Consider the following 25,014-nt stretch of genomic DNA (forward strand, 5'->3'; position numbering starts at 1 on the left):
TTTGGTAGAAATACTTTCAACAGGTGATGCGGGCTAAAATAATAAGGAACCCTAAAGATGCAATCAAAATATACAAGTAGATAGATGATGTATTTCCATATGAAAACTAGTGTGGGAAAACGAAATACTTATAATGAAAACGAACACATCTCCATTACAATGGCATTAAATTCTTCCTCTTCTCATTTTATCGGCGCTCAAATATCAAAATAAATAAAAGTAAATACTCTGTATGATGTAATTGATTCAATTTCACAATTTAATAACCAATAAAAACTGTTATAACTACCAATAATTTGGTTACAATTAAAATGAAATACACAGTTAACCGCTTTATCTTACAATCGAAATAAATTTCGTTTGCGCAAAGCCCCTTTTTTTCTGTATCCTTTCCATTTATGTCCTGTTAAACACCAAAAACTGCAACATTTTTGGCCAGATTCGATATTCCAATTCAGCCCAGCCAAAGAACATTTTGAATAAAAATAAAGAACCCTTTTAGCAGAATATCCGAAACTATAAATTATCAAGCCATTGAAAGTATCGCCGTGAAAAAAGTCACTGCCATAAATCCCCAAAAGAGCGTTTTTCATTTACAACCCAAAACGTAACTCATGAATATTTCAACCAAAATGGAAAAGCCCCAAAAAAAAGTAAATATATATAGAGAGTGAATTGGAATACCGGACATGCAAAAAGTGCGACAGACGCCAGAATGTAAAATCAACAAATAAACAAAAATAATAGACATTTTTATTTAGAAGTGGTTTTCGTTGGTCTTTCCATCGTTATTTTGTATCGGAATGGGAGCAACAATCACAAAAGTAACCTCAAAAATTTCAATAAAGACCACAACAAAGCAATTTATAAAAATGCCACAGAAAGTAAGGGGGGTTCGAACAACAAATAAAAGCTCGAATAGAACAGAAATATTGGTGGGGGGGACACTTTTCCAGGAGCATGGAAGTCGTGGAGTGGGTTGGGGTACCCGGCACGACATTTTAACAAAACAATAGAAATCAATTGATTGCGTTGTGGGAAGCTTAGCACTTGATTTCCGTAGAGGGAGTGTGGAGGGGGTTGGATGGACAAAGGGAGTCGAGGTGGATATATTGCGTGAAAGCCAGAGGAGCTTTTCCGCTTTGCGTACAGTCAAACTTCTATATGTTGGATTTTCAATGAGTATCAACTATATATTTGATCGGTAAGCGGAAAGAGGAAAAGCATGTTCTGTAGTTACAAAATATATGAATATTATTATTATTGAATATAACATTTGCTTATATTTTTACATTTATAAGAACAAGGATCAAGTATCTTAATTTATGTAGCTTTAAATAAATTGATTTATTGTTTTATGTTTTATTTATTGTTTTATGTTTTATGACCTATTGTTTTATTACTTAGCATGCGTTCAATGCAAGCCAAACTGTAGTGCTGGTTGCCACTGTTATTGGAAATGGTGGTGCGGCTAAAATTCTATTTTTCCAATTTTTGCGCAATTTATTGCATTGTCAAGGGATTCGCAGGAGTCAGGAGGAAAACGAAAGCAAACGGGGGAGAAAAAAAAGCGAGACACATCGAAAAGGAAAAACAAGTGAGCCAAATGCCAAAACATAGTGCGGCTTGTTCGGTTTATTGGGGGATGCGGATTGGGGGATTGGGGATCTTTGGGGGGGGCTTTTGTCTGGGAGCCAGCGCAAAAGTAAACAAGGCCAAAAGCGGAAACGCAAGTGAAATAATACCACAGCAGCAGCTCGGCAGCAGCAACTAAACATCAATAAGCATTGACTAACTGGATTCGCATTCCGGGCACAAGGACAACAACAACAACAACAGCAGTAAGCGAAGGATACGGCTCCCCAACTGGGGAGCACTCCCCAGCTCCTTGGAGGACCCCACGGCATTAATAGCTCCAGATTAAATAATCGCTCCTCAAGCGGCGCACAAAGAAATGCAAGAAATTGAAAAGACACTGCTGGGACTTGATTTCGAATTGAATAAAATTAATTTTAATTGGGTCTGCATTTGTGGGTATTGCTTAGGGGGGAATAAATATCTGAAAAGGGTGCTGGATACCAGAGCAGTTGTAGTTTTCTGCGGCTGATTGGATTAATTGTGGGGGTTAAGAAGAAATATTTGCGGTCTCTTATATCAAACTTTAGTAGGGTACACATATATGAATCATATCCAAACTACAGGATTTCTGTTCTTCTTTGAAATTAATTAATTATGGAAATTAAATTTTTTAAAATAGCTTAATATTATTTTAGACAAGGAGTTGTAAATAACAAGAATGTTGAATAATGCTGAAGCAAGCAATTTCTCCAAAAAAGAAGACATCAAAAGCGCAATCCCCCAAACAATATCAACAACAAAGTCATCATCCACTGTCGTATCTCCATTATCTCTATCTGTATAACTCCGATAAAGATGCAACATTACATCGATTATACGGCGTGGCAAGAAAGGATCTTTTTAGAGCGAAGAATGCATCGAAGGACAAAGGGGCGGGCTAACAAAATGTCATGATTATGGCAAATTTTCGGAGCTCTTTGTGGCTTTTCAGTTGCGCTTTTCCCAATCCACACGACACAAACAGGACCGACGGATCGAGAATCCTTACAATTCCAAACTGACAATGTCCAGCATTGAGAATCATCGACTGCAAAATCTCAAATGTCATGGGCTGCGTACCGGGGACGGCCCGTTGCTCCCTCTAAACTGTAGGCAGGTTTCACAAATTAGAGGCTCTGGCTGCCCGCCGAGTGTCCTGCCAGGATGTCCCTTCAGGGGCGGTCTCTCCGCTCCGTCAGTCTTATCTCCTTTGTCCAGGTCGGCTAGTTTTATGGTTGACGCGCGCATCTTTTGACTCCGAGTTGACATCATTGTCCCAGGATTTGCAGCTGCATCTATATCGGCTGATGTCTTACTCCCTGTCAGCTTCCCTGGTAGCATTTCTCGAAAATATTTAAAAAGAAGTATGGCCCGAAAAAGGACTGCTTTTTTGCGCAATGTTTGTTTGTCGTTCCGATGTCCTTTTCTCGATCCTCCCGTAGGTGGTTACTAATTGGGTTATTGTCAAATATTTGATAAGATTAGGCGGCGGCAGCTGCTCCGCTCCAGCTCCAGCTCCTGACCAATTAATATTTCTCTTGGCGTAATCATGAGCTGGAAAATTTATAGTTCCGTGGAAGCGCCGGCCAACATTGTTATCCTTTCCTGTTCCCCATTCCCCGCACACAGAAGAACACAACAAGAAATGGGTTTCAAATGTAACCCTCGCACAAAAAATAAAAATTAGTGAATAAAAGTGGCTTAGTTTAAGTTTTACATATAGCATGTGCTTTAAATGTAATAATGATGCATTATAAAATACTTACAATATGTATACGTGTATTATCCTTAAGGAAAAAGCGGACTTAAAAATGTTAATTTACTATAGCAATGTATCATAATAATCAGCATCATAATAATATTTCCAATTCCAATCCTAGGAATATGTGTAACTTTTTGAGAACCCAATGCAAATTTTTCCGAGTGCTTTTGAATATTAAATGAAAACGAGATGGAAATGAAGGCCCACCGGCAGGCCGAGTTGGCGCCTTGGCGTCATCATAATTTAAATCGCGCCACGCGCACCGAGCGAAGGTACATAAGTATGGAAAATGGGGAAAACTATGCCCCGGGCACTTTGCGCCAACGTCAGACATAATTTTCCAGCGAAACCGAATGAAAATGAGCATTATCCGCGCGCAGGTCGTCGGTCCTTCTGCCGCATATAAAATCAGTTTTTACCTGTTGATCGGTTGGGATTCAAATTGGGAACGGGATTGGGATGGGGTTTTTTGGATTGGATTGGATCGGAGCCTGCGGATGGGAGGCGCCTGGCGGAAGGTTATGACAATTTTACACGCTAATTGGGCACCAAACATTTTGAATTTATGGAAATTTTATTACACTGGAGAACAGGGTTGTAAAGGAATTGGTTATTGGAATGCTTTTAACAAGGACAATATCCGCCTAATATCGAATACTATTGTGCTGCTAAGTGGAAATATATATATATAATATATATATAAATATAACTTGCAGTTATCTCTAAATAATTAAGTAAATGAATCAATATATTAAGAGCACTGAATATAGTTTTAGTTTTAATGCAATGCTTGTAACCATATATGTGAGCTAACGAAAACCATAGCACGTTGTCTAGTGTAACGCCTCTAAAATGTTATGCATTTCTTTGTTTTTTTTTTCTAACCCCTCAGTAATATCCAAGTAGTTCTTAGTCACACATGTGTCCCCAGAAGATAATAATTCTCGATTCCTTGTGGGCGCCTCCTTTCCTTTCCTCTCGATTTCGTTGGCAGCGCCTTATGACAGTTTTATGGTTTTGGTGTTGGGTGCCCCACGCTACTTTGGTTTAAATGCAGGCAACAAAATCAGAGGACGTAGAGGAAAACGGGGAAATTATGCATAATTTAATTTGTATATAATATATGCATTTTCCGAGCACATTTCGAAATTCCTAGAAGTTGGGCGACGGAAGCCGCTGGCGACAGGCTGCCAACTTCGCTCCCCAACTTCGACCCAATCAACAAAATGTGTATATTTCTGCTGGGGAAATTTATTCATGTTTCTCGTTTTTTATTGTGTTTTACTCGTAATTTGATTTTGATTTGGGAATTTTAATTAATAATCATGTTTTTCGGGTGGAAACGCTTTGAATTTTTGATGAAATATGGTTATGAATGCGCTGCGTGTGCCACGAACATGTAAGTGGAACCGAAATAAAAATATTATGTGGATGGGGCGACACCTAAAGAGGCACCAAACAATATAATAATAATTTCATGGCTTTTAGAACATCTAATTGGCCGAACAAAAATGTTATGCGCTATCAAGCTTTTTAATTGTTTAAATTATATTTAGCGTATTTTTGGAAATCGCTCAGGTGTGCATTTCATTGGTTTTGATATTATTAAGATAAGGTACTTATTAATATTACAATACAACTTAATTTTTAATTGCGTTAAAATAATTGTTCTATATCAAATTGGTTTCTTAAAATATTATATATTATAGAATTTAACATTTTTCCTTTAATAGTTTTTGGACAAATATATGGGATACACTAGCCCACAAACCAAAGAACACCTTTCAATGCCCGATTAGTTCTGAAATTCTTTTCCAAAAACTTTTCTTTCGAACTCCATTGTCGTCGACTTGAAAGCGGAACGCGTGTATTGCATTACCGGCAATGATAATGGAAAAAAGGAGGAAAATCTCAATTAGTGTGCACTCGAGAGCGTCCTGAAAGGAGCAGAAGACCAGAAGCTGAGTAGGAAATTTGCAAAAAAGATCAATTTTCCAGCGAAACGGAAAGCCGGGGCGCACATTTTAACAGGATAAGATGCGTTTAAGCAAATGAACGGACAAAAAGGACAAAGGACGTGAGTCCTGGCCGGACCCATTGAAGTTGCAGGCGAACAACAAAGCGAAATGGTCAAGCCACAAAAGGCAAACGGTGCGGAGCAGCTGGCCAAGATGTGAGCAGTAGAGATTAGCCAGGAGCAAGACGAAAAAAAGGAGCAGCAGATCCTGAACACAATGCCATTTGGCAGAAAGGAGGGGTAAAAGCGGAAGCAAAGTCTTAAGACTTTTACTCGCTGCTCGATTTGAAAAATCTCGAATTAATCCCATTTGGCGGAAAACATAACCAGTAGGCAGGGGCAGGCAGTATCGAAAAGCATGGCGAATGGAATAAATGCCGCTAAAAAACAGATGGGCATCCTGCAAGGATGCGGCATCCTGCTGCCAACTTTAGTACAAATTTCATGCTGGCTTTGGGAACAGAATGCCGACTCTCTCAACTCGCCGCCGACAGCGTTTTGGCAAGAACTGTTGACACATTCAGCTGTCCTTTGATGTCCTGGTGCTAATATGGTAAGCAGCAGGCATCCCGAAAAACCGGACCATCTCACAATTCACGCTGCGAGCAGAGAAATCCCTTAACACTCCAAACAGATTTGGCTGTCATCGCTGAGTTTTGTCCTGCGGCGCTTTAGCCAGAGAAAATTCGGTATGTTGAAAGCGCTTTACTTGGTCATTCCTTGGCTATGTGATGTGGGAACACGTCCATATCTTGTGTCGTTTCATCAGAAATCTACTCCCTGCCCAAACACTTGACCCACATCTTTGGGCACCGAACTACCTATTTTAAATTGCGTAATCTATACTTTGCCCCAAAGGCAGACTCACGATCGATTACTGAGATACAAAGGCGGCGACAGAGGGATTTTCTGCTACATTGAGTTACGTAAAAGGAGGGATCCCAAGATATTTCTTGAAAGGATCTCTAGGCAGATGCTCAACTTATGTGGGCTCAATCAATTGAAGATCCTCGCTATCCAAGCGGATCAATATCAACATTGAAATTTTTCAACTGGAAACCCCACACAAAAACAGAGAAGCGGCAACGGAGTATTAAACAGATTATTACAAATCAGTGAGTTCACATTAGGATGTTTTTAGTTGTGAAGGGATATAATATAATTTTAAAATTATATTTATATTTATTCCAAAAGGTATTATTATTTTATTACGTATTATATAATGTATTTTATTATATATTTCGTATTATAAAAGAATTATTACGCTTTTTTAGTATTTAATGAAAAACATAAAATAAATTATTTATATCTCCGTTGATTTTTAACAACCTAGCTAAACAGCTTTTTTCTAGCTAAAATTAAATTACTGCCGACTGTCAAAAATATAATTTGACTAAAGTGGAGTCAGAAGCGTGCCAGAGCATATTAAATAAAAATTGCACTTGCAATATATTAAAATATATATTTTCTTCTGATCTTCTGCCATGGGTCGTCGCAAGTCCAAACGCAAAGGAGCCCCAAGAAAGAAAAACATTCAGCCGCTGCCCATTCTTTTCGATTGTCCTTTCTGCAATCACAAGCAGTCCTGTGAAGCAAAACTGTGAGTAGTAATCAAAATTTGGTTTTGCTCCACTAATTTCATAATATTCATAGGGATAAGGTGAGAAAAATAGGAAGAGTTACCTGTACCGTGTGCCAGGAATTTTTTCAAACACAAATCAACTTTCTCACGGAGGCAATTGATGTATTCAACGATTGGATTGATGCTTGCGAGGAGGAAAACTAACGTTTAACTCTTTTTAATACGCTTTAAAAACATGTAAACACTTTTTGAAAACTTATAAGCAGTAAACCTTAAGCAAACTGCTCTTATACTTCAAATATACATGGAATTCTACTTATACGCGTGTATTATACATAATATTTTACATTCATACATTTCTGCTGCATACTTTTGAGCTGTGACCTTACATTTTATATAACTAAAATTAAATGAACAATAAACAAAATGTTTCAGGTTTTATTCACAATATTAAAACTAGTTAGGAAATGGGTGTCATTAAATGATTAACTGGTTCTGCACCGAAATAACGTTAAATTTTGATAAGACAAATGTACTTATATTTCCAAAATTCTATACTGTATTTAAATGAAAAGCATGACTGTAATTAAAATGCTCATAATAGTTTCTTTTTTTTCTAATAAAAAGCACTCATTTACCGATTTGGAAGGCATGTGTTTGGATTTGTATGCACCTTAATATTAATATTAAGTATATTCAATTAGTGTATCTCTAAGATATTTTACTGCCACCTAATTTGCAACCCAATTTACAGCATTGAAACGTGGTTCTACCAACACAAATCACCCAGCAAACCCCGAAAGCTCTGACCTTGAGCACCCAAACTCAATAGCTATGCTAATATTTTGTTAGTTGTTTCTATGTAGAATTTTGGGGCATTTCGTTGATCTTGGGGTAGTCAAACACTGTCTGCTGGGTCAGACGATTCGCAAGGCATTTGCCAAAATTTGGGTATATAAGCTGAAGCCAAAAGCTCACTCAGCATCGAAAGCATCTCAAGCTACAATCAATCATCAAATATGCAGTCCAACAAGGTTTTCTTCGTGTTCTTTGGTGAGTTGGGAAAAGGAAGCCGACGAAAAGGATACCAAATCATCCAAGTCTATCCAATTTAGGTATCATCGCCATGGTGATCGCCGCCAGTCTCTCCTCGGATGTTGTGGACAAGGGTGATGATGTGATCAGCGATCGTCGTTTCCGTTGGGAATTCTCGCAAGATTCCGATGAGTCTGCCAACGACTTGCAAGAGGATGATGATGATGATGATGATGAGGATGCCGCGGATGATGACAGCGCATCCGAAGAAATTTTGATCATCGAGTATCCTGAAGGCTACGAAAGCGGCTCCAATGAAAGCGCCTCCGATGAAAGCGTCTCCGAGGAAAGCGCCTCCAATGAATCTTAATCATTTAGTTAACAGTTTTTGTAATATTTGTTTTTATAAATAGTATTTGTTGTTATGGCGAAAAGTTTTAAATACATAAGATATTTGCGAACGTAATCTGATTTTGTATTTCCCCCCAAAAGATACCGATACTCATGAATCATCCAAAAAGCATGCCCCATATTAGTTATATTTTAGCGATGATTACAACGATGTTTTGTATAATTAATTTTATTTAACATAATTTAAAGTATGTTTAATTCAATTTTAATATGGTTTACATACAATATTTATAGTGTTATTTGCATTAATTTAAACATTTTAGTATTATGCATTTAAATATATTTAAGGTATATTTAAACTATGACTAAACATAAATTTTACATGATCTTTTTTTCACCTCGCTAGTGATGTCGTTCAATAATTTATTTGCAATTTCTACTTAGTTGAAACCAAATGTTTTGGAATGATGGGACACAGGCAACACAATTAATTAAAAACGCAAAACGCTTTTAGAACCAATATACATTTACATACATTTAATACAAAAATGGTTTTTAATTTAATGATCTTGTTTTAGGGGGGGGCTTCTTTCTGATCGAGTAATTTGGATTGCTCTAGAAAGAGATCAGAGCTAATCGGATTTAAAAACTTTCGTTATCCATTTGCGTTGGTTATTGAACAATCAGAAATTGCACATGATTATGTTTATGATTGCCTGCCGATGTTCTCTTGGTTAGGTTTGCCCTTCAAATGTTGCGTTTTGAGTCTTGTTTTCTCACGGCACACCCAGCTCTCCGATTCCTCGAAATTCCGATCCCGACCTTGCTTCCGCATCACACATTGCTGTCCGTGCCCACGGCGCCGGTGAAGGAGAAGGGCTGGGCGTTGTTCACAATCCCCGCTCGATCGTTGGTTTGGGCAGGTGTGTTTCCTCCGAAGGTTTGCTGAGCAGCTGCCCGCATGTCCTCGGCGGATGCTCTGTTGGAAAAGTAAAAGTATCACATTAGTCTTTAGAGTAAAAAACATTGGAATATGGTTTCCAAAATTATACAATTTACAAGTGCTCAACTAAAAACTGTGACTTTGCCTACATGGAACCAAGGGGTCGAAAGAACAGGCCGGATTTTTCTAAAAGCTTTTCTAAGACAACCAAAAAAAACTAAGGCAGCATAAATACAGTATACAAATCTTACATAAATACCGGAAACTACAGGAACTAATCTAAATCTATTTAATTCTTGGTGTGCACAAATAAATAAATACGTCATCGATCATTGACAAAATCTACGGAAAAATATACAATTTACAATCGTTAGCAATTACAAAAAGGAAAGCTCAAAATGTATTTGCCTGTAGTGATCTCTTGGACGCAGCAAAGTTATGAACTCGTTAACGTAAATCGTATATTGTTGTTAATCGCTGTTGGCCGCCGTTGGATGTAGTTGGCTTTAACGGCAGGATTTTGGACAGTTTTCAGGTGGCATGTACAAAGTGTTTGATATTTGATTCATGCGCGTTCAAATTCTAACGAAATATTTTACATGTTTTCATTTTTAGTGTTGCGTTCATTGATTAACAAAGTTCAACAAATTGATTACGACTCTCAGTTGCTGGCGAAGTCTAAATTGTAGTAAATTATCGCGATTTTCTTTTAAATAATTTATATTTAAAGTTATAATAAATAAATTATACAATAACTTATGCGTAAGTAAACAGTTTTTGGAATGCTTCTTGTGGTAAGAATGCCAATAGGCAACAACAAAAATAATTTAAAACGTTTTTCTCAGACTTTCAAAGTTAAACGATTGGAATAAACTCTTATAAATAACTTAGGTATACTAAAAAAAAAGCATATACTTCTAGCAAACAAGAAATCATACGAAACCCGAAAACGAAAACCTATTAACCAAGTAATTGTCTAAGAAGAAATCCGTCTAACAATGCATCAAATTGAAATGGACACTTTTCGGTTACAACATTTAAAAAATATAACTGGTAAATTCTCAACTTGTTGTATATATATATATATTCTATCTGTATGCTTGATTATGTTCAATTTCAAATTGTGACTATCCCGCGAGCAAATCGATTCCCAAATAACGTTTAACATTTAATTTTATGGTTTACATCGAAGCAAAGCATATAAAGTTAATACTTTCTGAGTTGTACATATTGCTCTAGGTTCTCGACATTCACTTGTCCATATCATCAGTGGCTTTCCATTAGCATTAGCTGTGTGTGAGTGTGTGTGGAAGCTGTGGTTAACTTATAGGTTCGGTTCCTCTTGCATTCGGTTAGCTTTCAAATATAGTTTCTCACTAAAAATATATGCTTGCTGCAGTTTGACATGTGAGTTACGTTATTGTTATCAGTAGTTTCTCTATGCATATTATATATATTTAACTGTAGTTCTTAACAACACCAACCGCTCGACGAAAGATATTAAAAAATTTGAATACGAATATAGTACGAATGTCATGCAAAACGGGGACGAATGACGGAAATGCATTTGCCCAATATACACTTTGATGACTAACACTCTCGGTTTCAACAGTAATGAGAATTTCGTTCAATTTTCTTTTGTATTTGGTGGGGTGTTCTGTATACTAGTTCTCTGATGCCCTACAATGCTGCTTTGTAGTGATTTTCCTTCTCACTTAGTTGCATTTATCCTCGGAACGAACACTAAAAACTAGGCGCCGTAAAATATTTGTTACTCGATCAATTCTTGCATTGTTCGCATTTCTAGTGGAGTATTTTGTGTGTGAATCTGTGTATCTGAGTATCTGTGTCTTTATCTGTATCTGAGTGTGGTTTTTCTTTTGGCAGTTACTAATGGCGCGGCTAGGAATTTATGTGGGGCGCCAGACATCGGGATCTTCCATGAGTGTGATATGCTGATCGCCGCCCATCTGCATCTGACCGCCCGCCTGACTGCCGGCCATCTGTGTGGGCGATGTGGCAGCGGCGGCCATGTCCTCTCGAGAAGCTCTACGTGTTAGTTTATAGTTATTTAAGCGTTTTCACAGTGGCAAGCACATCGTGGGAATATAGAGAAAACATTTGGTTTCGATTAGCAAAAATGGCTTAGCACAACTAACTAAATCGCTCGCTCCTCCGCACGCTTAGCAACTAAACTAACCCCCACATTCGATTAATCGAAGTCGTCTTTAAATTCAGAAATTCTCCATAAAGCTTGCTTTGAATACCAGGTTAAAGTTCTAGGAACAATACAATTATAATTATAGCTACTTCTTTTAAAATTCATAGGGCTTCGCTGTGATTTTCTGAATTTAACTGCGATTTTCCGAGATGCCTACCGCCCCGTACTCACTTCTTGCCTAACGCCATCATGCCGTAGACCACGCCAGTGCCAAAGATCAGCCCACTGCCGAATAAGCTGGCCAATCCGAAGCACAGAATAATGGGCGGAATGGCCATGCTGAAATGGAAAACATAAACTTTAGGAAATAATGCAATTTATAAAAAACAATTCATTGGTTACTCACGCAATGTAGAGCCCGGCACGGAAGTACAAGGGCTTGGAGTCCACCTTGTCCGCGATCACGTTCACCTGCTCAAAGCAGACGAAACAGCAGGGCGCCTCCAGGAGCATCACCACAAATCCTGCCACCATTTGAATGATGCCAGCCACCAGGCAGGATACGCTGAGCGTGATGATGGAGAACACATTCCACAGGCCGAAGAGAATGGCAACTGGAAGGCAGACAAAGGATAAGAGATGTTAGTTATGCAATTTTTAATCTACTATATAAGTATAGTGATTCCTGGGCTATTGACTGTTTCCATGTAGCTCAAGTCTCTTACTGCTAACTTCTATTGATATTTTATTATTTAATATAAATGAAACTAATTTTTATGTTTTTACATTCCTATAATATGATGAATACATGAAGAGGTCAAGCTACTTTTGTCATTTTCAATAAAAGGCGTATATCTTTATCGCCAAACACTGACCAAAAATTCCAATCTCATACTCCCACTAGACCCATTATGTCGGGCCAACTTCTGCGTATGGTAAAAACGCGGAAACGCAATCTAATCTACAACGCTGACTCATATTGTGCCAATTTCTAACTTTTTATGGCCTTCTCTTTTATTTAAAAATTCAAAACAAAAACGAGCCACAGAAGCGTGACAAACAGCATGAAAAACAGTTGGGCAAATGGTTAGTTGATAGTAAGTAGTTCACAGGTAGAATTCACTAAATTCCATTCGATATCGCTAGAGGGGCGTACAAGTGAATTACATTAAAATATTTTATCAGCTGCTTTTGGCCTATGATAAAAGCATAAACAAAGAGTAAACAGCACATACGACTATAATTCGCAGATAAACAAATGACTGGGGCGTGATAATTGGATAAAAGTGGCTGGAAAAAATGCTGCAAAAGATCACGAGGAAAAGTTGAATTCTAAAATTCTGAAAACATAAGAATGAATATAAAGATTCCACGATTTAGGTCACTTTTAATATTCAGCTTCGCAAGTTAGGTTTTTCCTTTTGCGAAATCCGATCTGGGTTTTGAGGTTATTGCGGTTCTGAAAGCCAGGCAAACTGACCCAACCTGGGGAAGAAGTCGTTGTGCTCCACGGACCGGCTAATAAAATTATTTATTAATCATAGACTTTGGTTTTATTTTACGCAAACAGAACCGGTTCGTTGTGGAAGCCGCACGAGTGAGTTTGTGATCCCTTAATTGAGGTATTCAGCTATTTATATTGATTTTAAGTGGATGGTGTTCATTTGTTGGGCAATTTCTCCATTTCACTAAGCGACAATCATTGCCAGAATATCCAACAACAAAAGATGCGTTTGTACAGAGAAAAAAAAAGATGTACAAATGTTTATTTGCATATATTTTTATTTTAAATTAATAAATAATTGCCTTTGATCTCTAAAAATTCCAAGAATAATATGCGTAAGTGTACGAAGTCTCTTATCAATGAGGCATATTGTTTCTGTGGAATTTTCAGTCATTTCAATAAATTGAAATTATTTATTGAATTATTTCATTTTTAAAATAAATTTCATTGGATCTGAATGTTAAAATGTTTAGTTTTCATCCTAAAAAATAGTTTAAATCTAAGTATTCTAATGAAATGAAACCCACAAGCATAATCAAAACCCCAACTGCGATGAAAAAGATTGACTTGAGCTTAATCAAAGTAGATCACGACTACTTAAAAGTTCATTGAACTGCATTTCTTATGCATTCAGAAAGGTGATGATGAAATTGCAAAATAGATGACCCAATTGAATTTAAGATTCGCATACACTTATTACGATGTTGCACTTATAACACGTGTGACAGCCTAAGGGTTAAGGTTAAATGAGTCCAGATAAAAAAGCAAATACGCAAGCGGGTAAAACAAAGTTAAAAATAGAGATGGAAAGAGGGAAGCTGATACAACAAAAGGCAGTGCGAATTTCGATTGAATGGGCACAGAGAATTACATTCGATGCGGAAAGAAAAAACAGAGCGCCAAACTTGACACAGAAAAGCTCCTATACACACATGCAATTTCCTACACACGAAATAAAAAGTTATCAAACGAAATTGTTAGATAAGAGGCTAATATTAAGTGCAGTAACTCCACTTAGTTAAGTGGTATGTATACCACAAAAAGCCCTTTTATGACTTTGTTTTGCCTTAAAATTATACGTTTCTTTCTGAATTCATTTGGAAATTCACACTATGAATTTGATGTAAGCATAATCTTTAGCTAGATATATAACTCGTGTTTTTTTTTCAGTGTGTGAATTTGTGTATCCTTTTTGTGTTGTCTTTCCCATGTTTCCTTTCTCCGCTCTCACTGCCTCTCACCTCTCACTCTCCCTCTCTTGCTTTTCCTTTATCAATGTCAGAGAGCGTGCGTACACACACGAACACAACTGCACACCTACACCTACGAATAGATAACAGCAACAACAACAAAGGGTGGTACACAAAAATCGATGCAACATATTTTTGGGCCGCCCAATGTCACGGATGTTTTTTCCAACATTTTAATGGGTTAGGCTAGTAGATAACTTAGTATATATCCTACGACTTACAGAAGGCGGCCACAATGCCCAGCCATCGACTTCCATATTTGAGATACCAGGGCTGCTCCGGTCCAATTGGATCTTGTTGATTCGGCCGTGCCAGCAGACCCGTTATCTTTTCCGCAAACGACTGATCCGGGAAATGGGCGGAAATGGGGAAAAATCGAAATGCAATTAGGAAAAATCGAAGCACAATTTTGTATTGTGACGCGGCGGCCGCTTTTTTTAACACGCACACATTGCCACGACAAAAACACACACACCAGTTAACGCGCGGTTCACATGCATACACACTCACACCGCTCACTGCGTCAGCATTTTATCACAATCATTTATCTCAGTCGATCAACAACTACCTACCATGGCTATTTGTTTAGTCAGTTAGCTAGGCTTAAACTAATTCGAACAATTACTATGTGCACTTTTCACGTCACACGGAACGAAAAAAATTCTGTTGTACTTTGCGTTCTGCTGCACGCGAACCGAACTAGTTCGCTATTCTGATGGCCGATAGGGGCTATCGATACTCGGAAGTTATCGGAGGCGAATGGAACTAGTTTCCTGGAATCCTAGATTCTCTGAATCTAAAATTTTTAAATGTATATATCATTTAGTCATCGAAGCTAAGCTTTTGCCTGCAAAACTACAATTAAATCATAATTATTTGTAATTTCATGTTTTGGGTTGCGAATATTCAAATAATTACGCAAATACCGTTTTAGTTAATGGAAAAACTAGAGCCCAAACTTATAAATTGGTTTTTTGTTCGATTATGATATTAAACCATATTTTCCGATTCTCATAGCAAATGTTAGGCACATTTTTTTACACTGTAAGCTATTATAAAAGAAAAGTCACTACGATCGTAGATCGTTCCACCTAATTCCTAAATCTGAACAACTATCTCTATTCAAATCAATCAAAATTAATTTAGTTTTAGATTTGTATAAAAATCGAAATTTAAATTTTAATAATCGATTAATTCAATAACTTATCGACATTAAGCAGCTCTGGTTTATATCGATGAATTAAAGATAAATCGAGAGTATCGGTTCGAAGAAATCATTGAGAACTTGGCCTTTTATTAATTTGTTTTTTAGAACTCCTCGAAAATATAAGCAAAATGACAGAAGCGGAAATTTGCAAACTATGCAAGGATAACCGTGCAATTGATATCGATCTCGAGAAGCCCCAATTCAAATCGGTCAATAAACTCTTGCAAATACTGTTCGATTGGTACAAAATTGATGTAAGTTTTGAGAGTGAGTCCCAACGGATGTTGCATGCAATGATAACCACGTTTTTTAGGCTGCTATCCTGGGGGAAAATTCCTGCATTTGCGAGCGCTGCTTTGGAGAGACTTTGCGCATAAGCGAATCCCTGGAGAAGTGGGGCACGGTTCACGAAGAGTTTCACCACAGGCCCATCGAAATAGACGACTCCACTGCATTTCAGGTCAATTTGGAAGTGCCATCAGACAAAGAAGAGGTGGAAACGGAAATGAATGATGAGGAGAATTCTCTTGATCAGCATATCGCGGAGCCACTGAAGGAAGACCACGATCCATTGGCAAAAAACGAGAATATGGAGATCGTACTGGAAGAATCTTTGAAAACCCCGTCCGAGGATTACTTTTGCGTGGGATTGGCACGCAATGGCTTGGCAGTCACCAAGTTCTTCAAGGACAAGACCCAATCCACCCGGATGCTGTGCACCTGTTGCGGCGATGTGCTCGAAATCCTGAGCCAAATCCGCATGCATTCTTGGAAACGCCGCCCAAATCCGGTCTACTATTGCCGCGAGTGTGGCTCAGAGTTCCGCAAAATACGCGAACTACTTGAGCACATGAAGACGATGGAACACAACGAGACCATGAGCAGCGGAAGGGATTTGGAATTTCTGTGCCTCAGATGCAACCAGATATTCCCACGCTATTTCGACGTTATCCGCCACGAGAAAATGGTTCACAATCTATCCGATTTCATCTGCGAGGAGTGCAACGTGCACTTCGCTAACAAAGGATCCTACAGGAGGCACATGAGAGGCCACGAAGTCGAATCCAAGCAGAATCGATTTTATGAGTGCCCATATAAGAACTGCACCTCACGTTATAGCGTGTCGCAATTAAGTTGCCATTGCCTCTTTGCTGGACTCAAAAGCAAAGTGCCGCCTGCCCAACAGGAACGACTCCTTCGGCGGGGCAAGTTTATGACGCTGGACCCCAAGGAACGGGTTGAACCCGATCGAAAGGCGCGCTACCGCGGGAATAACTTTAACACTAAGGCAGATTTCCCGGAAGACCCGACGGAATGTACCAACGGAGGACAGTTCATCAGCCTGCCCAAGAAAATGTCCCTGCAGAAGGGAAAGTACATCAATGTTTCGGACAATTGAAGTCCTTAGTTTCCAACTAGCAAATAATGGTAATCTTGAAAACTGATTAAATATGTACAAATCAATACTGTGAAAACAAAGCGGTTAAAAGATGCTTTTAACCCAGTAGAAATAAACAAATTAAGTTTTAAAACTTGGTACATCAATTTATTGCCGGAAATTTTTGGGGGGAAAACGTTGGAAATATATATTGCCACAAATAAGTTATTTAATAATCTTTTTACGTTACAATTGTTCTTGATTGAAGAGTTAACTTGAATTTTGTATTTGGTTGTTTTGGCTTTAAATTCTACAAATTGTATTTTTGATATCGTATGATTTTGAAGGAGGTGCTTACACTAGAATAGAATTGCTCAACCAAAGAATCTGGATTTCTTTCAACTTTATTTTCAGGAAATCTATTCTTGTGCATCCACGATCTCGCTTTTGTGTTGGACGTGTTTACAGATTTGTTTTTTGGTTTGTCTATGTTCGATACAATGGTTAAAATGCATAGCAAATTTAGCTTGGAGCCAGTACTCGGATCACTCCAATCGTCGGGCGGTTCTGACTTTCAGGTGTTGGCAAGATTTCAATATAGCGCAAGTCCTCACGCATCCAACATTCACTTAGATTAACTTAATGTGGTCGGTTGTTGTTCCAGGAGCCCTTTACTAAAGTTAATTAATGCTATGTCTATGGTTTTTCAAAAAAATGAAAGTAAAATATAATGTGTGTCGTCTGTGGATTGGTAAAATTGTAATGGGATTGCAGTTCATCAAATGAAGAGTAGATTTCTTTTCTGTTTGGGTTCATATTTAAAATGTTGCTCTTTTGAGTTTGTTTCTTTCGTTTACAACAAAATGTTACAATATTTAATTCTTGGGTTTGTTGAAATTTTCAAGCTGTGTAAACAACGCTGTTCTTGTAGTTTGATATTCATTGCTTGCTGGATAAGTTTGATGTTGTTTGTCACTTGGCCCAGACAAATGACCAAAGAAGTTGAGTTCGTTTTTGGTATTGAGAAGAAAGAAGGCATTAAATCAGGATAGAAGGACATTGTTATCAATTTCGTTGGGCATTTGTCTGTGGCGCCTGGAAACGGATCTTGAGTGTTTCCAATAAAAATAAAACTTTAAACTATAGGCTTTTAATAAAAATGAAGTATAATCCAAATCCAAATAAGGAGAGAAGTGTTTAAAACAGATTTGCAGCTCATTAAGTAAACATATAAAATAAAAGTTAATATGGCTTTTCAAAAAGCTTTAAAAGTCAATGGTAAAATATTTAAAGCAAATGCAAATTTCTTACTGTTTTTGGCCGATACGCTTAGAGAACTACTTTCGAATTGAACACAAAAGGCCGAGTTACAGGGAACTTCTTTTGATTTTCGGTGCTGTAAACCTATTGGCTCTGATTTTACCACCTTGGAGACATTGCTGGTCATTGCTTAGTCTAAAGATAAACGCTAATAGGCAACTGTTTCACACATTGGAGACTACGTTTGAAGGAGGAATTAGTTAACATGCTAACATGACATGCCTACGAATTATAGGAAACTTGGCCTGGCTGAAAACCATCACGAACTCTACGCGTAGTTATCAAAAGACTTAACATTTCTTAAAAGGCTTCTCTCCCCCGTAACTTACGCACTAGTGGCTCACAAAAATATATACTCCCGTTCTGGTTGTTTCGTAAAATTACAAGTCGCTCAAACACATTTACCTCCCATCGTATATATCATACAAATTTCTTATGATGAAAACGTTTTAGGCATTCAATTTTAAACTAATTTAAATTCGTTAAATGTTTTGTTTTCTCATGTTTAGCTTCACAATCCCCATTCCCAAGTGGTCAATCAAAAATTGACGGAACACTTTGCTGCTGAGATATGCCTGATATTGCCCCTGATTGTGGGAAAGTGGGTCTTCATTTTGAACGGTGTATGTGCGGGGGCATTCTTTTGATTGATTAAAATGGTGTTGTGGTTCGCTTATAAAAGTTTTTGTAGTTGCCAGCCGTTTGTTAAGATCACAATTGTGCTAAGAAATACTATATCACAATTTAATTATTTACATTGTTATTATTTGTATTCTTTCTTACACATCTTTCTCTCCTCTCTCGTCTAACTTTCATAGGTGGGGGCGGGCAGTAAGTAATACGGCCCGGAAATATTATTTGTTAATCATCGTGTTGTTCTCGCCCCGCAGAAGCATTTCATTGCCCCTGCCAAGAGTCAACTGTGGACTTTGAAATCGAAGCACAACGTTCTGTACTTGGGGCGGTTTAAAGCTACGCTTTAGTTAAGTTAGATTTAGTTTGTTGTTGGTTTCTCTAAAAATACGTTCAAACGGCGAGCACTCTGCTCGAAGTAGGCTAGGTTCACTAGGCTCACAGTAAACACTTTTTAGCTTATACAGAAGGGATTCTAACATAATTATACTCAATTTGTTCGCTCTCACTTGGATCTTAAAGTCGAACAGCGATTGTAGTGTTATTACAAAATATTACTTTACGTGTGCTGAGCGGAAGACTCTCGTTTATGTTTTACTTTTCTTTTATTCTTTTTGGTATGAAAATCTTGTTCTTTCTCGTATTAAAAATGTCCTATACAATTGATCGCATTCAATTTTCGAGTTTAGGTGTGCTTGTAGTTCCCTAACGTAGAATATATATATGTCTGGAAAAGCTTGATCTCCAGTACAGAGATCGAGAAACTTTACTTATGTACATAGTCTCCAAGGCCTAGGACTAGACATGATTAGTTGTCTATGTAGTGTCGGTAGTTGTAGTGTTAGTTTTATAACAAATGAACTTGTTAAATGCAATTGGCATGCTTTCATTTACTGGCAAGTCTCCAAAGTTTATGTTACCCAAAGCGCGAGTCCTTAAACGCCACAGAGCCTCCTATACTATTTGGTGTTCCCGGTAACCGGGCCTTTTGCGCGGAAATGCATTAATTGAGAGTTTTGAAAGGAAGTGTGTGTGATTGACTCAAAGAAAAGTTTAGCAAAACACATTTGCTATGAAGTTCTTGGTAAAGGAGAAATTCGTCCACGAATTAAAATTTGGCGTAAAGTCGATTCCCAGCTGCTGCTGCTGCTGCTGTTGCTGTTCTAGTTGCAACTGTTGCTGATGGTTCTGCTGAGGCTGCTGCGACTGTGCCCGCTTCAGAATCCTCAAATTTGTGCCGGAGGCCATGCGCTGCAGCCTGTGCATGTCCTGGGCATCCGGAGCTGATGTTGTTGCTCCTGTGGCACTGCCTGCTCCAAGGTTAAGCGACACTGAAGCAGGTCGTGGTCGTTGTTGCTGCTGCTGCTGCTCGTTATTTGGTGTCTTTTGAGCTGCCGCCGCTGCCGATAGCATGGCTATCAAATCCATGCCCGTTGTGGGCTGCTGTTGTCCCAGGATTTTGACTGGCTGCTGTGGATTGTACTGCTTATCACTCTGCGACTTGGTGCGCGATCGTTGTTGTTGTTGCTGCTGCTGCTGTTGTTGCTGCTGCTTTTGCGCCTTAGCTGCCTTAAGTTGTTGCTGCTTCTCCTTGCGTATTAAATCGAAGGAGCTGACAATCTGCTAAAGATTCTCGGTTTTATGTACCCATTTTACAATCAAACACTGAGATAACTCACCTTCTCATTGCTTGCCGATTGCTGCGCATCGTTCTGACTTTGGCTATGGAACAGTTGACGCTTCGAGGATACAGTACCTCCTACGACGGCGCCATTTGACGTCACTGGCGTTGCTGTTGTAGGTGGCGTTGCCTGATTGCTGCCCGCAGCCACATTTTGTTTATTGCGTTTCCCATTGCTATTGCATATGTTCATCGAGTTGATGGCAGCGGTGGCGGTGGCGGGAGCTGCCGATCCCGCTCCCGTTCCAGCGGTCCCCTTGCCATTGAGATTATTCAATTTAACGCCATCCAGGTCGCCCATGGACTTGTGTCTCTGGCGTCGCGATTCATTTCGCACTCCGGCGACGTCCTTCTTGCAACTCCCGTTCATATTGGTGGGCGAGGACGCTTTTGGCGATTGCTGGCCAGAGAATTTGCGGCGACGCGGCTCGATTCCAGCCTTCCGATCGTTCACCCACTTCTTCAGGCGCTTCACAAACGGCATAATCATGAAGAATGAGTTGGACGTCTTGCCCAACTTGGCCTTTGATATGGCATCGTTCTTGTTCACCGGCAGCGCATCGATGCGGAACCAGTCACAGCACTTGATCTCGTTGCGTGTGCGAGGCGCGAACTGCGTGTCCATCGGTATGTTTCGCACCACGTACAGCCGCGTGTACTGGTAGTTGATGAACGCCTCGATATAGTCGTTGGCATCGATTAGGTCCGTGATATCGAACCCGGTCTCCTCATAAACCTAAAAAATCAACGGAGATTAATAAATTTGTTTGTCAATAATCCATTTACAGTATTTCTATTTCTATTTCACTTTTTTTTCTTTTTAAAACCACACTAAATGCACTCATTGTGCACAATATTTTCAGAATTCCAATATATTCCCGACTTGCCTCTCTCGTTGCACAATGAGCTGGATCTTCGTTCTCATTGATCTTGCCCTTGGGAAATCCCCAAGAGTTGCGCGCGAAGTACGACTGCACTAGCAAGCAGTGATTGTGATCCTCGGACACCAGAATAGCGCCATAAGTGGGCACCGACAGCTTGTAGTTCTTCCACTCGTCCAGGATTTGATCCACGGTGCCAAAATGTTTGTTCAGAAAGGGAATGTGCTGGTGAAAGAGTAATATAATCTATATAACTCAACGAACATAAGCTATCAATATCCGAAACTCACTTGGAACAACTGCATGGCAAACTGCTTGATGCCCACCGAGGGCAGCTTTCGTTGCACGCACTTCGGGGTCTCGCCATCCTCGCCAGATTCGGGGGCACAAAAGAAATCCAAATAGAACCAATGGGCCAGTTCGATTTGGAAACACATACGTATTAGATTGTTTAGCTCCATGTCCGGAACATTGATTATAAATCGACTGGCCAGATCATCAAGTATATCGGACGGAATTTTCGATTTCTCTGGCAACTTAATGCTGGACGCCTTCGTGGTACTTGCTCTTGGTGTTACTGCTGCTGATGTGACAACTGCACCTGCTCCCGATGGCGCAGATGTGCCTGCGGCATCCTCCGAGGATGAGCTGCCGTAGGAGGAGTTTGTCGATGTCGATGAGTGGGTCGATGATATGGATGAATTCAGCCGTTGCTTCTGCTGCTGCTGCTGTTGATGTGGCTGTTGTGTGTATGGACGTTGCTGCTGCTGCGTCTGCTTCTTCCTTTCGATGGCAATGGGCGCTGTGGGCGTGGCGGTGAAAACAGCTCCAGTTTTTAGCAATTGGTTTAGTACATCATACTCGCTTTTAATATCGAGGTTTCGTCGTTGTGGTTGCTGCTGTTGCTGCTGTTTTTGTTGCTCGTGTTGTTTGCTATTGCTAGTGTGGCTATGGTTGTTGTTCTTGCTGTGCTGGTTATTGTTATTGTTGATATTTAGCACTTTTTGTAAAGTGAGCGACGCGAGCAACGCTAGATTGTTGACTTGAAATAGAGAGGGGAACAATTGATAGATAAGAACACGGCCATAAGAAACTGATAGTAATATAAACACCACGAGGTAATGAAACTACAAAAACAGCTGATATATGAATAGACAGTTATGTCGTTTTAGATAAAAGCAATGCAACTATGATGTGTTTTATATCTAAACCCTACCTTACAAGCTGTATATGTGTTGAATCTTTGTTAATGCGTAGTAAACGTAATAGGTTTGGTAAACAATGCTATCAAGATAACTACGTTTTATAAATACTTTTATTGTTTCTATTTATTTTCCACGAAAATGTTTGATACATTTTGTATGTATGTATGTTAAAGCGTATGTTATTTAAAGCTTTTAAAGCAATTTAAAAGAAATATATAGAAATAGAAAGCAAATGTTTGTGTTGTGGCCTAAGATAATCTTTAATGGAAACTTTTTAGATATATTTTCTGAAAGAAGTTACGTTATTTCGACTTCCTATCAGTTTTACCTTTAATGGTAAACATCTCGATTCGATAAGCACCCATTGTAAGAGCCTAAAAATAACCCTTTTCGACCATTGGTTGCCATGCTGTCTCGGAAACTGAGCCAAATGCTATTGGAGCACCTTGAGGAACTGCTGAGTAATCGCAATCCCCTGGCCAATGATCTACGTACATTTCTGCGCTGCCAATTGCGCAACAACAAACAGCGAGACAAGCGGCAAAACCACTACTATTACTAGGCTATTGCCGTCGTACTCCGTTCGCTTGGCCTCTAAAAAAACAATTGAAAGCAGAAAAAACACACGGGCAGTTCAGCGACCCCGTTGAAATGTGTTGCACCATGCACACGCACACTAGAGTTGGTGTGGGTGACTACTTGTGCAATGTGCACTCAGTGCTACAGTACGTACTCGATAGCGTGGACTGGGGGCATACAGTTGATTGAAAGTTCTGTCTTCAACGTCATCGGGAGTGGAAAATTTTACCAATTCTATATTACACATTACACAACAACTCGCACTAGTAACATTGACTATATTACCTTAATAATATTAATTTTTTCTTTGCACTTTTGATAGTGAATTCAAGGCCGCTCCAATTTTTACTTTTTTGATCTTACCAAATAATAAATTACCCTAGTTCTTAAGTTTTAGTCTTAAAAATATACGATTTGGTGATGTAAATGAATTAGGCAATTACAAAAAGAAACGAATAGATATATTTTGATTGAAGCCAAATACTGAAGTTTGTAATTACATATATTTGTATAATTTCAATATTCGGACTATATTTTATATAGATTATGAGTTTCTGGGTGAGTGATATTCTGTTTGTCTACTTCGCTTTTGATTATTAAGGATTTTGAACATAATAATCATAAAATATGGCTAGAACGTGAAGTTCTTTAACGAGAAAGTGTGACTGTTTCGAGTACCTACTGCACCCTATGCTTTGTATTTACATTTATTTTATTATTTATATAGTTTATTATAAACCCACTGGAACCGCTTATCATCTAAAGACCCGCCTACCGTTATCATCCTTGCTGCTACTGCTAACGCTAGCAGAGGCAGAGACGGTGGCAGAGGCAGAGGCTGTGACGACAGCGACGGCGTTATTAATCAGTGGTGCGATTTCCATAATATTTATTTCGATATCGGAGCTCCGTTTGTTTATGTAATACACTTTATTGGCTTTACTTTTTGTGTTTGTCTTTTTCGCAAAATATTTTTGTTTGTTTGTTAATTCACATTCGCGTCTCTCTCTCTACCCCTCTCTTTCGGTACGCTTGTGTATTTATGTGTGAGAGAGCGCAACTGTGTGTTTGTGTGTGAGAGAACGCAACTGTGTGTGGGTGTACGAATGTGAGTATGTGTGTGTAAGCGTTTTGTCACGTATTTTTACAACGGCGTTGCTTTTGTAGTAAATATGGCTGCCAAGTTTCGAAAATTTCTGCAATCGTCCGCTTTTGTCGCACGAATTTAAATTTCCAATGCAATTTTTGTACTTGTACTCTAGTTATTCCATCGGTAGCATTACATTCTAATGCTATTGTTCTCTCGATTTTCGCTCTCTTTCCCTCAACATGTTTTGCATTTGCATTTAATTCTGTTGTTGCTATTGCTGTTGTTTTTGTTGCTGTGTCGTCGTTTTTGTTATTGCTGTAGTCGTTGTTGTTATTGTTGTTTGTGTTCCACTCCATCCACAAAATAATTGAGTGCGCTCCACTTTGGTGCGAGGGAGACGGAAAATTCTTCGCACGCACACAGTCTCACGTTTTCCGTTTTCTTTTCTCGCCCAGTTCACGTACTTTCCACTTTCCAATTTCGAATTATTTGCTCGCAAAACTTATTCGCGATCAAAATTGCCTTTATTTACACGTTGCACTTAAAATGAGCTACTATTTTGCACTATTTAACGGGCTTTTCAACTGCTCCAAAACTCGCCTTCCTCTTCAGCGTCGCGTATAGAAATAGTATGAGTGGTGAGATAAAAAATACCAGCGTGCTGTTCACGAAGATACCAAAATATACCGTTTCTGTTGCGACCAGGGAAGCCAAATACAGTTGGCTCTGTCATAAATGTACTCATACAAAGCCTGCCTTATAATATTTACTTACTTAGGCAGGAATATTAAAAAGCATTCTACTAACGAAAATTTTAA

The 25,014-nt window shown here is 38.8% G+C and overlaps 5 protein-coding genes across 8 annotated transcripts; 3 read left to right on the forward strand and 2 right to left on the reverse strand.

The window, feature by feature from the left end:
* Window positions 1-6,773: 6,773 nt before the first annotated feature.
* LOC6738198 (transcription elongation factor 1 homolog) lies at window positions 6,774-7,364 on the forward strand. Its single transcript, XM_002084975.4, has 2 exons — window positions 6,774-6,996; window positions 7,050-7,364. The coding sequence occupies exons 1-2, from the start codon at window positions 6,881-6,883 to the stop codon at window positions 7,180-7,182; spliced, it is 249 nt and encodes an 82-aa protein (XP_002085011.1). The 5' UTR covers window positions 6,774-6,880; the 3' UTR covers window positions 7,183-7,364.
* A 557-nt stretch (window positions 7,365-7,921) lies between these two features.
* LOC6738199 (rRNA-processing protein EFG1) lies at window positions 7,922-8,479 on the forward strand. Its single transcript, XM_002084976.3, has 2 exons — window positions 7,922-8,031; window positions 8,094-8,479. Exons 1-2 carry the CDS (start codon window positions 7,998-8,000, stop codon window positions 8,381-8,383), a joined length of 324 nt encoding a protein of 107 aa, XP_002085012.1. The 5' UTR covers window positions 7,922-7,997; the 3' UTR covers window positions 8,384-8,479.
* Window positions 8,480-8,767: 288 nt separating this feature from the next.
* LOC6738200 (calcium channel flower) lies at window positions 8,768-14,954 on the reverse strand. 2 transcript variants are annotated; one of them, XM_002084977.4, is made up of 5 exons: window positions 14,795-14,954; window positions 14,444-14,564; window positions 11,875-12,082; window positions 11,700-11,807; window positions 8,768-9,343 (listed from the first exon to the last, which is right to left on the reverse strand). In XM_002084977.4, exons 1-5 carry the CDS (start codon window positions 14,795-14,797, stop codon window positions 9,199-9,201), a joined length of 585 nt encoding a protein of 194 aa, XP_002085013.1. In that variant the 5' UTR covers window positions 14,798-14,954; the 3' UTR covers window positions 8,768-9,198. The 2 variants fall into 2 exon arrangements, with proteins under 2 accessions (XP_002085013.1, XP_016032025.1); XM_016169477.3 differs by lacking the exon at window positions 8,768-9,343 and adding an exon at window positions 9,929-11,356.
* Window positions 14,955-15,436: 482 nt separating this feature from the next.
* On the forward strand, window positions 15,437-16,961 carry LOC6738201 (histone-lysine N-methyltransferase PRDM9). The gene is made up of 2 exons (XM_002084978.3): window positions 15,437-15,683; window positions 15,743-16,961. Exons 1-2 carry the CDS (start codon window positions 15,558-15,560, stop codon window positions 16,826-16,828), a joined length of 1,212 nt encoding a protein of 403 aa, XP_002085014.2. The 5' UTR covers window positions 15,437-15,557; the 3' UTR covers window positions 16,829-16,961.
* Window positions 16,962-17,193: 232 nt separating this feature from the next.
* On the reverse strand, window positions 17,194-24,884 carry LOC6738202 (chromatin modification-related protein EAF1). 3 transcript variants are annotated; one of them, XM_016169476.2, is made up of 5 exons: window positions 23,882-24,884; window positions 21,613-22,364; window positions 21,329-21,547; window positions 20,440-21,177; window positions 17,194-20,380 (listed from the first exon to the last, which is right to left on the reverse strand). In XM_016169476.2, exons 1-5 carry the CDS (start codon window positions 23,988-23,990, stop codon window positions 19,814-19,816), a joined length of 2,385 nt encoding a protein of 794 aa, XP_016032029.1. In that variant the 5' UTR covers window positions 23,991-24,884; the 3' UTR covers window positions 17,194-19,813. The 3 variants fall into 3 exon arrangements, with proteins under 3 accessions (XP_016032029.1, XP_016032027.1, XP_016032028.1); XM_016169474.3 differs by having other exon boundaries at window positions 17,194-20,383; XM_016169475.3 differs by lacking the exon at window positions 23,882-24,884 and having other exon boundaries at window positions 17,194-20,383; window positions 21,613-22,124; window positions 22,184-22,308.
* Window positions 24,885-25,014: the final 130 nt, after the last annotated feature.

Source organism: Drosophila simulans, chromosome 3L (genome assembly GCF_016746395.2).
Source record: "Drosophila simulans strain w501 chromosome 3L, Prin_Dsim_3.1, whole genome shotgun sequence".
NCBI lineage: Eukaryota > Metazoa > Arthropoda > Insecta > Diptera > Drosophilidae > Drosophila > Drosophila simulans.

Excerpts from the sequence above, each read along its gene's own strand:
- LOC6738198 (XM_002084975.4), top strand. The coding sequence starts at position 6,881 with ATGGGTCGTCGCAAGTCCAAACGCAAAGGAGCCCCAAGAAAGAAAAAC. Across the intron at positions 6,997-7,049 it reads CAGTCCTGTGAAGCAAAACT|GGATAAGGTGAGAAAAATAG; the intron begins GTGAGTAGTAAT and ends TAATATTCATAG.
- LOC6738199 (XM_002084976.3), top strand. The coding sequence starts at position 7,998 with ATGCAGTCCAACAAGGTTTTCTTCGTGTTCTTTG. Across the intron at positions 8,032-8,093 it reads GGTTTTCTTCGTGTTCTTTG|GTATCATCGCCATGGTGATC; the intron begins GTGAGTTGGGAA and ends TATCCAATTTAG.
- LOC6738200 (XM_002084977.4), bottom strand. Across the intron at positions 12,083-14,443 it reads GGGCATTGTGGCCGCCTTCT|TTGCCATTCTCTTCGGCCTG; the intron begins GTAAGTCGTAGG and ends TCTGCCTTCCAG. Across the intron at positions 11,808-11,874 it reads CGTGCCGGGCTCTACATTGC|CATGGCCATTCCGCCCATTA; the intron begins GTGAGTAACCAA and ends TTTCCATTTCAG.
- LOC6738201 (XM_002084978.3), top strand. The coding sequence starts at position 15,558 with ATGACAGAAGCGGAAATTTGCAAACTATGCAAGGATAACCGTGCAATT. Across the intron at positions 15,684-15,742 it reads TCGATTGGTACAAAATTGAT|GCTGCTATCCTGGGGGAAAA; the intron begins GTAAGTTTTGAG and ends CACGTTTTTTAG.
- LOC6738202 (XM_016169474.3), bottom strand. The coding sequence starts at position 23,990 with ATGGAAATCGCACCACTGATTAATAACGCCGTCGCTGTCGTCACAGCC. Across the intron at positions 21,178-21,328 it reads CTCATTGTGCAACGAGAGAG|GTTTATGAGGAGACCGGGTT; the intron begins GCAAGTCGGGAA and ends TTGATTTTTTAG. Across the intron at positions 20,384-20,439 it reads AATCGGCAAGCAATGAGAAG|CAGATTGTCAGCTCCTTCGA; the intron begins GTGAGTTATCTC and ends GAGAATCTTTAG.